The sequence below is a fragment of the Corvus kubaryi genome, unplaced genomic scaffold, assembly GCF_017639235.1.
Source record: "Corvus kubaryi isolate FWS band 111438036 unplaced genomic scaffold, C.kubaryi_AGA036_p1.0 37193, whole genome shotgun sequence".
In the NCBI taxonomy this organism is placed as follows: domain Eukaryota; kingdom Metazoa; phylum Chordata; class Aves; order Passeriformes; family Corvidae; genus Corvus; species Corvus kubaryi.
The window spans coordinates 190407-202413 of NW_024581055.1; the positions used below are offsets into that span (position 1 = coordinate 190407).

A 12007-nucleotide genomic window follows, 5' to 3' on the forward strand; every position below is an offset into this window, starting at 1 on the left:
CGTACCACCCTCAGCAATGGGCTGTGGATCACCAGTGGCACCAGCTGGAAGCAAACCAGATTTTTCTCAGGGCAACGCAGTAATGAAATGAAACACTGACGTGCAGGAAGGAAAGGGAGTGGCATCAATCTCAATCACCCTCTGAGGAAGGAATGGTGAAAAAAGGAGAGAAACCTGGTGTGTGGCAGCAGCAGCGTCTGAGAGTGGCTAAACAACAGCCCAGAAATTGCTTTGCCTCTACAGCTGATGGTAACAACAGTCCATGGTGGAAATATGATAAAGCCATATGCACAGGTGAGCACACATGCAGAGATGGCAGCAGCAGCCGCCACTCCTCGTTTGGGGCTCCAAAAAAACGGGGGTTACAAAGTCAGAGAACTGCAGACCACAGCATAGTATCGGGATTGAGGACTACAAGAAATAGCTCCAACAAATTAGAGAAAGGAAATGCAATGGCTGGGTCTCCAGTTCAAGGACAGGAGGGTCCAGGGGCTCCAGAGCTGGATAACTCAGCATGGCAAACCCTGGAGTGAGGGTGCAGAGTTAGCAATGAGGAGAAAGACTCTGAGGCTCAGGGCACTCCAATACCACACATCTGAGGAGATTGGGGACAGACTGAGGGCCTGGGAATACTCACAAGAGCTGCAGCAACTTGTTCTTCTCCTTGCAGCCCCCTCAACCACCCTGTGCCCCCCAGCCACTGCCTGTCTGTCTGTCCTGTGGCAGTACATCCTAGGCAGAGGTGCTGGGCCTGTGTCACAGGTGTGTCTGTCCGTGGCTGCTGCCGCAGCAGCAAACTGTGCTCAAGAGGGAATAGGGAAGAAGCCATTAGCCCCACAGTGGGGAGGCGACAGAGATGGATGGGGCGGCAGCTGCATGCCTGAGCCAAGCAGCGAGAAGTATCAGAGCTGCACCGACGGCAGCTCAGCTTGGCAGGCTCCGCACAGGCACCTCATCTCCATTACCCAACACCTAGCAGCCAGGAAAATTATTCCACACCCAAATGGCACCATCAGATATAGCTGCAAAGAGCTCTCTGCCTGCTCCTCATCCAGCTGCAGCGTAGGCCCCACTTTAATGGACTGAGCAGGTAAACAGGAGAGAACTGTAGCTCCCCAGTGTAATCCTGCATAGAGCGTGTTTCCACCAGCCTAGCACTGAACAAACAGCCTGCAGGAGAGAGAGTCTCCTCCAGACCCTGGTAAAAACCAGGTTTGCTGAAAATGCTGCCTTGGAGGTGGCCAACACTGAACTCCTGCACAGGGCAGAGCCCAGAACTTCCATCTGCTACCAAACTCCTCCCCAGCCCCTCTCTGCCATGATGGCTGCTGCAAGAGCACCTGCAGCAGCAGCCACAGCATGAAGGACACTGCTCTGTCCCACCCTGCTCCTCCACTCAGCCCAGTACTCACGTGCAGGCTGGGGTGGTAGGTGAGGACCCCATTGTCACACAGCGTCACGTACTTCTTCTTCCACTCCTTATTGAGGGACTTGCCGCTGCGTTTGAGGAGAATGCCCTAAAAGAGAGGAGTCAAGAGTCTCAGATGGTGTTTGGTCCAGGCACCTCACGCTCTGCTCCAGCACTGCCCCTTGGAGACTGGTCTTTGAGAAGAAACGATGAGCAGACTCAAGAAAACATCTTCTAGGTCTGCTTTCCCACAGCATTTCCCTGGGCTGCACCCTTTCCTCACCAACCCCTCAGTCCCCACAGACAGCCCCCTCCCTTTCAGGGATAAGGATCTCCACAAGTCAATGCCAATGTCCAGGTCCTCTGAGGGACCCATCACATCCCCTGGTGTCCCAAACCACTCCCTCTGAGAAATGCCGAAGGGCAGTGCCCACACAGGGCAGGGGCCAACCTCACTACCACGGACACAGATTGCTCCCAGACCTTCTCCCACCACCCAAAGCACAGAGGCATAGTCAAGGCAGGGAAAACTGAGGACAAGCAGGGGCCGATTGAGAAACCACACTCCAAATACAGGTCTCCCAAGGGATGCACATTGTCTCGCCTGCTTGTGATCCTGAGAGCTGTCAAACACAGTAGGGACACATCGCAGGAAGGAGTGCAGGTCCTGGGCAGTTGAGTTAGGGTGATCCCCTTTTCTCATCAGGATTTTACATGAGACCTACCCTGTTGTCTCTGGCACAACACGCTCCCAGGGCCAGGAAATGATTGCACTCGCATGTGCTGCACTCCCTCTTCCCAGAGTAACCCAGAACTAACTCCATTGATCTGAACCAAGGCTCAGAGCACGGACCTTCCTCATCCTCTCCCCATCCATTTCTGCCTCCTCAGGAAATCTGCCTCCAGCAGCAACTCATCATGTACCAGGTAAGGACAGAAGTGGAGAGGGAGAAGGAAGCTGGGGCAAGACACCAGGTGCAAGGGCTCTGGAGCAGGGAGAGGACATCAAGCATTCTGTCGGCAGGGAGGGAAGGACAGCATGGGGGGACAAAAGTAGGAATGAGTCTGGGAAAAAGCTGGATCTACCAACTGTCGGGCCTGGGCCCTCCGAAAGTGCTGTCTGGACAGACACCCAGACTGCCTGTTCCTAATGTGGCAAAAATCTGGGCCCCAGGCCAGCCCCTCCTCAAAAACCTGGGCAGAAAGTCTCAGCCCTGCCAGCCTCGGCATATTTGGGGGCCCCATCCCAGTGCCGGGAGACTGAGCTGCTGTGCCTGCATGGTGCAAAGGCCCAGCACAAAGTGGTGGGGCTTGGCACATGCAGGGGGACAACGCTGCCAGACGTGACCGTGAAATCAGCAAAAAATGGTGCAGAACAGGCAGAAGTGCCCCGTGACCACTCCAGCTCGGTGCTCAGGCAGCACACAGCGGGAAAAGGATTTGCCTCCTGCACGTGCAGGGACGAGGCAGCAAAACAGAGTGGCTAGGGCAAAGCTGTGTGTGGGCAGGATCAGATCCCTCCCTTGTCAGGATCAAATCCCTTGCCAGGATCTGATACCTTGCCCTCAAGAGCTCAAAGGAAATGAGCTGAAGAACTCACTCAGTAGTAGTCAGAAGTTGCTGATGGGAACATGGCACGGAATGTGGCAGCTGACCGACAGCTCCTGCTCTGCCAAGTTCTGCCAGGGGACAAGCAACGACCCTTGGAATCATGGCTGGATGCTTACACCAAGCAAATCTATGGAAAAGCTATGGCAAAGAGTGATCAGCAAAGAACAAGAGGAGAGGAGAGCAGCCAGTGTCAGCCAGTGCAAACAGGACATTAGAGAGGCCTGGTTCTACCTTGGGTAAAACACAGTATCTGATGGCAGGAGTGACTGTGCTGACAAATGCTTTTAGCTTTCTGTCAGGTCTTTAACTGAGCAGCAATGCCCTTAAACACCAGCTGTACAAAGTCCATAGAGCCAGTAATGGATGGAATGAGAACTAGTCAAGTGCAAGCTCACAAAACATATCCATGTCTGAGAACGAGTGTGGTTATAAATGGCAAACCTGTGTCCAACAGAAGGACTTACAGAGGTCCAGCCAACCTGCATCTGACTCAGACTAGTTCTTCAATGTCTTGCTCAAATAAACTCCAAGAAAACATAAAACCAGAAAACCTAAAAGTAATGTGGCAACTGCGTGGTGTAAATAAGTGCAGTGACTGGTCCTTAACCCCAACTGCCTCCTCACTGGGCAAACTGAGCTGCTGAGGACAGCAGGCACAGTCCTGCTCAGGGGCCAGGTGGCAGGGCCCTGCAGTGGGCTGTCAGGGTTGGTCCTGCACAGGGAGTGGGTGGGAGCAGCACATGTGTGAGCTCTTGGGCTGACCTGCCATCACTGAGCAGTTCCCAAGCTCCCAGTGCTCTGTGGGAAAGGTGCCTCAGTCTGGCAGCGCTTGTGGGGTGAGACAGGGCAGACAGAGTAAACTCCCATCTGTGATACTGTCACAGCAAAGTAGAGCTGGAGGAGTGCTGGGAGGTCACCTCACCCCTCCCTCCCTGGACAGGCTCAGCCCTACCATGTCACTCCAACCTCTTCACAAAACCTGCAGCGATGGACAATGGTCCTCCCCGCTGGAGATGGGATCCTGATGTCCCTGCACCTCCCAGATGAGGTGGCAGCCATGCTGTGCCAGGGGCAGGACATCTGCCTGGTCCTGTGTGCCGTCCTCCCACATGCAGCTAGCAGTTTCCTCAGCACCCTGACTCTGGACCTACCCAAAATTGTCCTCTCTAACACCACAGCTGGGCCACATATTTCCCACACCCTATATGAAAATGATCGTTCCTCCTCCCATACAAAGCCAGTTTAACATCCACCAGCTCACCCAGGTAACTGGTGAATTCTCTGTAATTTAGAACATCTGCTCGGTATCTCTCAAAACAAATCTGCTCTAGACCACACTGAGGTTACAGATCTAACTCAAAGTAACTGTGTGGAATTCTCTGGCTTCTGAGTGTGACAATTCCTTCTGGACACAATGATTTCTTCTGGGCATGAAGATTCTTCCTGGGCATGTAATGATCCCTCCTGGGCATGATGATCCCTCTTCTGGCTTTAAACCCGGCTCAGTTCCACAGCCTGACCTGCCCACACATCCTGCAGAACAGCTCCTCTCCTCGATGTGTCTTCAACCTGATGCACCTTGATGCTATGAAACACCTACTCCAGCACTCCCAGCCTGCCCCAAACACATGCTGCCTGCAGAGATCAGTTCGGTTGCAGTTAGGTCAGCCTCAAACCTGCAACTTGGCAAACTGAAGCACAACCAAACTCCAAGCTGGAAAGGAGGACCCAGAACTACAGCCCCTTTTTGCAGGCCAGAAGGAAAAGGAGTCCAAAAGCGGGAACAACCCATGGCTGAGGCCATGGTCCACCCATGCTCCTGTGCCCGCTCCCCATGAGCCTCCCAGCCAGGCTCCTTGCAGCTCCGAGACCCCTGTGCTGGCGCACACGGGTGCTCCTCAACCTCCCTCTGCACCGTGTGGGAAGACTTACAGGAAATAACTCTTCCACAAGTTTCTTCCCATGTCACACACAAAGGGAAGGAGGTGACAGAGACAAATGGCAGAAGAGCCCGACCCTCTTCCTCTCCCCACTCTTTATCCCCTTCCCGGCATTCCGTGGGCCATGCCCGGCTCTGTGCTGCGCTGGGCTGTGCTGGTGCACAGTAAAAGCAGCAGCAGCAATATGCAGCGTAATGAAGCAGGGAGCAGCGATGGCCCCCAGAGGACTCGTTTACTCCACAAATCTCCCTTCCACTCACTTTTTGCTAAGAATTTTAACACCAAACTTAATTGTGAAGTCGCGTATTGATTGGAAAATGCAAATGGCAATTTAAATGTAATCTAAGCTCCCAGCATGATCCCAGCTCCCAAGGAGGAGGAGTCACCCGCCTTGGGCCCTGCTGGAGTGCACGGCCCGAGCAGCGCCAGGCCAGGGGCCAGGGGACCCCCAGGCTGCCAGCGCGCTCCATGCGGCCTTGCCAGAAAGATCTGGTGGATGTGCAATTAGGAGCTCGTTCCTGGTAACAAACAGCTGAGGAAGCTTCGTCTCCCGGCCTAATTAACCCACTTCTCAGAGACAAGCATCCAGCTATGAGGGAACTCTTCCAGCCTTGCAGGACCGTCATCGAAAGGACACTGTGGGACCCTGAGTCCCTGGCACAGAGCAGCCCTGGCAGAGGCTGGAGGGTGCGTAGGTACCGTCCCAGGTGTGGGGGGCCCCAACACCCACAGTCTCACCTATCCCCTTGGGGAGCTCCATCTTTTCCAGATGTGCATGAGGGAGACAGATCAGGTCACCCAGAGGTGCTGTGCTGGAGAAGGTGGAGACAAGCAACAACCAAGCACCCTGTAGTAGCAACACGCATCACTCCTCAGCCAAGTCTCCTCAATGTTTCTCCTTTCTGCAGCACCCAGCCCAGCCTCCTGCTTCCTGGCTCCATGCAAAGCCCTGGCCTTGCATGCTGAGGAGGGCTGCCAGTGCTTCCCAAAGCTTGTTGTGTCCTCATAGAGACCAGGAAAGGACTGTGGATCACAGTGACTGCAGCCATGGGTGTCATGGGGGAGCCTGCTGCCCCACAGCACTCGCTGCCTTCAGCCGTTGGTTGGCAATCTAAGCACAGACCAGCCTCGTTCTTTCAAGCAGAGGAACCCAAATGCTCCCGAGGCAAGCTGCCAGTAGCCCCAGCACCAAACATGCCAGCCCAGCAGTGCTCATGCCAAGGGAAGCGAACAGTGCAACACTGGCCACTAACCCAGGCAGGAGATCCTGCACATTTGCCACTCACAGCTCCAAACCCACCAGTTTCTCTGCTCTTATGGCTGGGCAGGACCACTGGGCAGTCTAACTAAAGGCCCCACTCTCCCACTGCCCTGCAGAGACAGCAAGCAATGAGACCTCCACCATCTTCCAGAAGGTGCAGCTCCATACCAGAGACCAGAGTGACCGTCCCCTGTCCTAGGTCTTTGTGATACAAAGCTACAAATCCTGGGAGCTCCTCTCCCCATTGGTGGTACCAAGCCATCACTCCTTGTGGCGTAGGGCCATGGCACCAATGTGCCAAACTGCAGCGCTAACCTCACTCTGGACCCCCTGACAACCCCTTCTCCACAAGCCACATGTGGCTATCTGCTGGCATAAGCTAGTGTCCACATGTCCAACACCACTTCCCCCCATGTATGTTCCTGTAAGAACACTGCCAGGATCTCTGTGAAATCACCTCTTGCAACTCTGGCTACAGGAGGCACCAGTCCTGAAGCCAGCATGGATCTGGGTCTCCCATGGAAACTCTTTGCTCCAGGCTCTCCTTGTGAGCTGCTGTGCCATGAACTGGTACTTCCACTTAGTCCTGAACCAGGCAGCAGTTTGGCATCTCCTCCTCCTTGCAAAGCCCAGAAAGGATGTACAGGTTGTGTTTGCAGACCTGGGCCTCCAGTTCTCCCCATTTCACACAGGAACAGCACTGCCCTGCCTACAGCACGGAATGACTTAATCCCACTAAACCAACAGAGCCTCTGGCAGATCAGGCAAGGACGGGCCCTGTCAGCAGCATGGAGACACAGGAGCAGATCATCCTCCCCTGCCGAGTGGAGGGAGATGCTGGAAAAAGGAACCCAAACGTCCAGGTTTCCTGTCAGGGAGGGAAGGGAGGGAGGAAGGGGGGGCAGGGACCCTCCCAGGACCAGCCCTCTGGCAGGCAGCAGCAGGTTCTGGGGAATCGAGTCAGGTCTCACTGAGGGCTCCAGCTGCTCTACTCTCAGCCTCCTCTATCTCACCACAGAACAGCCACCCGCCACCTCCCCTGCTGCCCAGGTTGGGCTGACCCCAAACCAGAGCACATGGGCACTGCCACTGCAAACCAGCGACCCACCACAATCAGCAACCCACCTCAGGCCAATGACCCACCACAAACAGCGGCCCACTGCACGCCAACAGGCCCTGTGCTGCAGAGGAGGGCATGGCCCGCACGCAGCTGGGCTGCCTCTTCCTGCTGGGGCTGTGCCAAACTCGGGCACCTCAGGAGCAGAGCCCCCATGTGTGAGATCCCACAGCCCCCACCCTGGCATTGCTTCTCCTGTCACTGCTCCCTCTGGCCCCAGAGCCGATCCTCCCAACGCTGCCTTCCCAGAACCACCCTCCTTTCACAGCACATCCCCCTGCCTGGGACACCAACGGCCCTGCACAAACCTGCCACAGGATTACTCCATGGGTGGGGAAGGGCAGGAGCTCTGGCAGCTCCAGCAGTGAGCAGGGTCTCTCTCTTCTGACCCACCACTCCACTCCTCAGCTAGCCTGGCCTCACTGAGTCCTTCCCCATGGAATCTCAGCATGGAATGGTACTAGGCAGTCAGAACCTGGTGGGGACGTAGACTCTACTCTCCTGCCTCACATCCCAGCACTCCTGCAATGCAGAGACACAACTGGGTCTGTGCAGCTCAGCCCTGGCAGTGCTGGGGGCACATGGAGCACAGAGAGGCCAGCAGGGACTGTCGGGGGAAAATGGATCCACAATGGGGGCACAACATGCAAGGCAGGAGCACAACCGGGCACTGCCATGCAGCGTATGGATCAGTCTTTCCTGTAATGCAAGGAAATCCTGGTGGAAACACCACCCAGCCAATCCACACGGCTTGGACATCATCAGTCGCTGCTTGCCAGTGACGGACACAAGGGCAGGCAACACTCTGGGTCGACTCCAGGCAGTTCAAGCTTCCCTGGAAGCCAGGAGGCAGGAGCAGAACGCGCTGTTGCTGGAGGAAGCAGTGCCTCCCTTAGATTCCCAACAGTTCACAGCGTGGGCACTGTGCTCACAGCTTTCTGCAGTAGCCCATGAGGAGAGGAACCCCCTTCCTGTCCTGCCAGGAGCAGGAGCAGGAGTGGAAAGGAACAGGAGAGGAGAGAAGCAGGAAAGGAGCAGAGAGAGCCTGCGGCGGGGGCTGCAGCGGGCATGGGGCATGGATGCCATCTGCTGGAACCGCTCTGCAGCCGCTGCCGCAGCTCCACAGCAGTGCCCTGCCGCAGCCCCCAGCAGCCCCCGCTGCAGGCCCCCCAGCAGCCCCCCACCCACACACGGCACAGGGTCCATACCAGCACCCCCAGCACCACGCTGGCTGCTGGACCCGGCAGCCCCCCCGGGGCACAGGGGCACCAAGCAGCCCTCAGTGGGCTCGTGCTGCGTGCTGAGCAGAGGTGCCCCAGCCCACACTCCCTGGACCCTGCTCTCACAGCGGGGCGAAGGGGGAGCATCGAACCTGCTTCATGGGAATGGCCCGCCCGCTGCCAATACTGTCCGCTTTACACTCCGGCACCTTCTTGTCGCGCTCCGGGTCCGCGCCCTTCCGAGACTGGAAGAGAAGAGACACAGGTGCGTTAGAGCTGGGCACGGGAGACCAAACGCACGGCCCCCTGTCCCCAGCAGGCTCCAGACCAGACCACTCTGCTCTCCCCCAGGCCAGCTCTCCCAGCGCACAGAGCAGCTGGACCCTCACCCAGCCCCTCTAGGGACACTCGGGACACTCCAGCCCAGCCCCCCAGCAAGCTCTCCTCTCCCCCCACTGCAAGCAGAGCTGTCCTCCTCCTGGCAGAGCGGGGCTATGTGGCCCCCCCCTCCCGTGGGGCACACAGGACATGGCGACAGACAGAAATGGCATGGGATGCAGGTGGAGCATGGATGGAAGCAGGAGAGGCTCAGGCAGTGAAGGAACTCACACCTCTACTAATCCAACATATTTATTCTGGTAACACACTTGCACCATACAAAGTAGCACAGGTCACCGGGCAGAGATACCAGCCCCTTACAAAAGAGCATGGACAATAAATATCTACCACATGTCTAGAGCGGCGAGAGCGGGACCCACCAGCGCCCAAGGGCCGCGGGGAGAGCAAACTCTGATAAATACAATATGAAATTTACAGTCTGTTGAGCAGAACTCATTCAAAGTGCTTAGGACAGAGGGAAATACCAAGTCATACATGGCATGGAGCACAACCAATACATTCAGAATCACAACAATGGCAGGAGGCAGCAGCAGCGTCTCTCTGGAGCGTCCTACACACCCCCTCAGTCCAGGAGGGCCCCGTGTGCTTTGGATCAGAAAGGGATACGAGCCCCGCGCGCCTGGGACACCAATTCACCGGCTTTTGGGCCCAGAACCAAACAAAGAGATCAAAAGAGAAGAAAACTAAAGAGACACAGATGGCTGCTCGGCTGCGAGGAGAAGAGGAGAAGGAGCAGGAGTCCATGCAGGCTGCAGAGGTGCAGGAGGGAAGAAGGAGCGGAGCGCTAGCGGCAGGCGCTGCAGCGGCTCCCGCAGGCAGCAGCAAAGCGTCTTTTGGCCCATCCAGCTCCATGCGCGGCTGTCGCCCGGTCCCGGTGGGTCTGCAGGTCTTCCCGTCCCAGGAGGGTCGTCCGCCTGGCATCCCCGAGAAAGGGCAGTGCCTAGACAGCATCCAGCAGGCCCAGAAATGTCCCAGCTTAAAGTGCAGGCGCAGGCCGTCTCAGCGCTTCCTAGACTTTACATTGGGGGGATTTAAAAGGCTCCTGCGTGTCTCCGAGGGGGGGACCCATGCTGGCTGGAGGGCGGGCGAGCCTCTAATCTTAGATCAATCCCAGTGCCCATCCCTTATCCGGCCCTGGAGAGGCAATGAAAAGTGAGAGAATTTGTACAGAGGTGCCGTGTGTAACCACCTGGATCTTCTAATTTGGAAGGAGTTGGAAAGGCCTTTTTGTTGATGAAAAGTTGGAAACAGTGGCACATATCTGCAAATATCGAAAGAATAAAGAGTTTGGCAAGTTATACTCAGAACACGGACATGAGTCTGTCAGCGATGGGCGCCAGCGGACAGCACGGACAGGCCACGGAGTGGGCGCCGGCGGCAGCAGCAGTCGGGGCTGGGGCTGGGGGCCAGGAGTGGGTGAGCGCCTCAAGGCACGGGTGGGCGCAGAGCTTGTCACCACCTGGAGCTCTGGGGCACGCAGACCCCCTGGGGGGGTGCGATCCAGTAGGGAGTGGGAGGGGAGCAGGAGAGGAGCCAGAGCAGGAGAGAGGAGGAGGAGAGAAGAAGAAGAGAGGAAGAGGAGTAGAAGAGGAGAGGAGGAGGAAGAGAAGGAGAAGGAAGAGGAGGAGGAGAACAGGGGACGAGGAGGAAAGGAGAAGGAGGAGAGGAGAAGAGGAGCAAAGGAGTCAGGCATAGCTCGGGACTGGGGCTGCAGCAGCTCCCAGAGCTGGGCCGAGCACTGCACCTCGGAGAGGCCTGTGCCCACCTGGGGACCCCACAAGGATGAGGGCTGCTGGCTACACCTGCGCTGCCTGCCTGGGAAAAGCTAGTGGCAGAAAACAGCCTGCCCTTTCCTTCCCTTCCCACCCTTCCTGGTCCTATGCCACTGCGGGAGGTGTTGGGAGCTGCTGCTGCTGCCACGACCAGATGGGTGAAGACGTCAACGTGAGCCATGGATGTGCACCAGCACACGAGCAAGCAGGTGAGGTGAGCCCCAGCCCCGTGGCGAGTGAGCACGCACCGGCTGAGCACAGGTGAGCCCGCGGCACAGAGCAAGCGTGAGCCCAGGATGAGTGAGCATGTGAGAGTCCTACACGCATGATGACGTCCACAGCGAACAAGCGTAAGCCCCGCAGCAAGCCGCCCTCCTCCTCCCCCAAGCGTGTGCCCACCCCAAGTGAGCGAGCATGGGGCTCCAGAGAGCGTGAACATGAGCCAGCGGCGAGTCCAGACGCATCGGCGCACAGCGAGCAGGATGGGTGGTGGCACAGCGCAAGCACCCGCGCCGGGCATGGCAGCAAGCACGAGCGACAGAACGGCGGGGCGGGGGGGCCAGCATCCGCCAGCACTGCGTGCAGGGCGGGCATGGCCACGGCAACGGGAGAGCTACAGGGCATTCGAGAAGGGCTGAGCACCCGCGGGGGAAGGCAGTGAGGGAGCAACCATGCGTTGGGAGTGGGGACCTGCTGCAAGGGGCAGTGTGTGCTGGCAGGAGGGGGTGGGGAGCACAGGCCACCCACCCACAGCACACAGACAGGGTGAGTGTGGGCCTGGGGCGTGCACAGAGAGCTGGGGGTGCATGAGATGCAACCAGGGGGAAGGCACAGAGTATTCGGGAGGTCAGCGCAGAAGCTTACAGGATGTCAGAAAGCAAGGAGATGGGCACATTCCCAGCACAAGGAGTGGGGAATCTGGGATGCCAATGGTGCAGTGAGAGGAATGGGGCATAGGACACTGAATTTGTGTGGTCTGGGCTCAGAGCTGGTCACAAGGGTGACACGGTGCAACAGGTACGAGGGCTTTGTGGTGGCTGGTTCCACAAACAGCAGACACAGTGTGCTGAGCAATGGCTGGCTGGAAAGCACATTGAGATGGGGAGAGGAGCAAGGCCGGAGCCTGCACACGTACACAGGGAACAGAGGCTATGCCTACACTAGACATGGGACTGGGACACGTGTGTGCTCACAGTGAGGGGACACTCATGGCTGTGCTCAGAGCAAGGCTGAGTGTGAGGGCAGGACTGTGCACACTGCGTGGACGGCGTGTGCATGG

The 12007-nt window shown here is 57.3% G+C and overlaps 1 protein-coding gene across 2 annotated transcripts in view; it reads right to left on the reverse strand.

Moving 5' to 3' along the window:
• The window catches only part of AGAP3 (ArfGAP with GTPase domain, ankyrin repeat and PH domain 3), a 101438-nt gene that overhangs the window by 39222 nt on the left and 50209 nt on the right, over window positions 1-12007 (reverse strand). For both annotated transcript variants that reach the window (XM_042022261.1, XM_042022260.1), the window contains exons 9-10: window positions 8710-8802; window positions 1413-1517 (exon numbers count right to left, since the gene is read on the reverse strand). In XM_042022261.1, the coding sequence (XP_041878195.1) occupies window positions 1413-1517; window positions 8710-8802 (198 nt within the window). The remainder of the gene's footprint in view (window positions 1-1412; window positions 1518-8709; window positions 8803-12007) is intronic.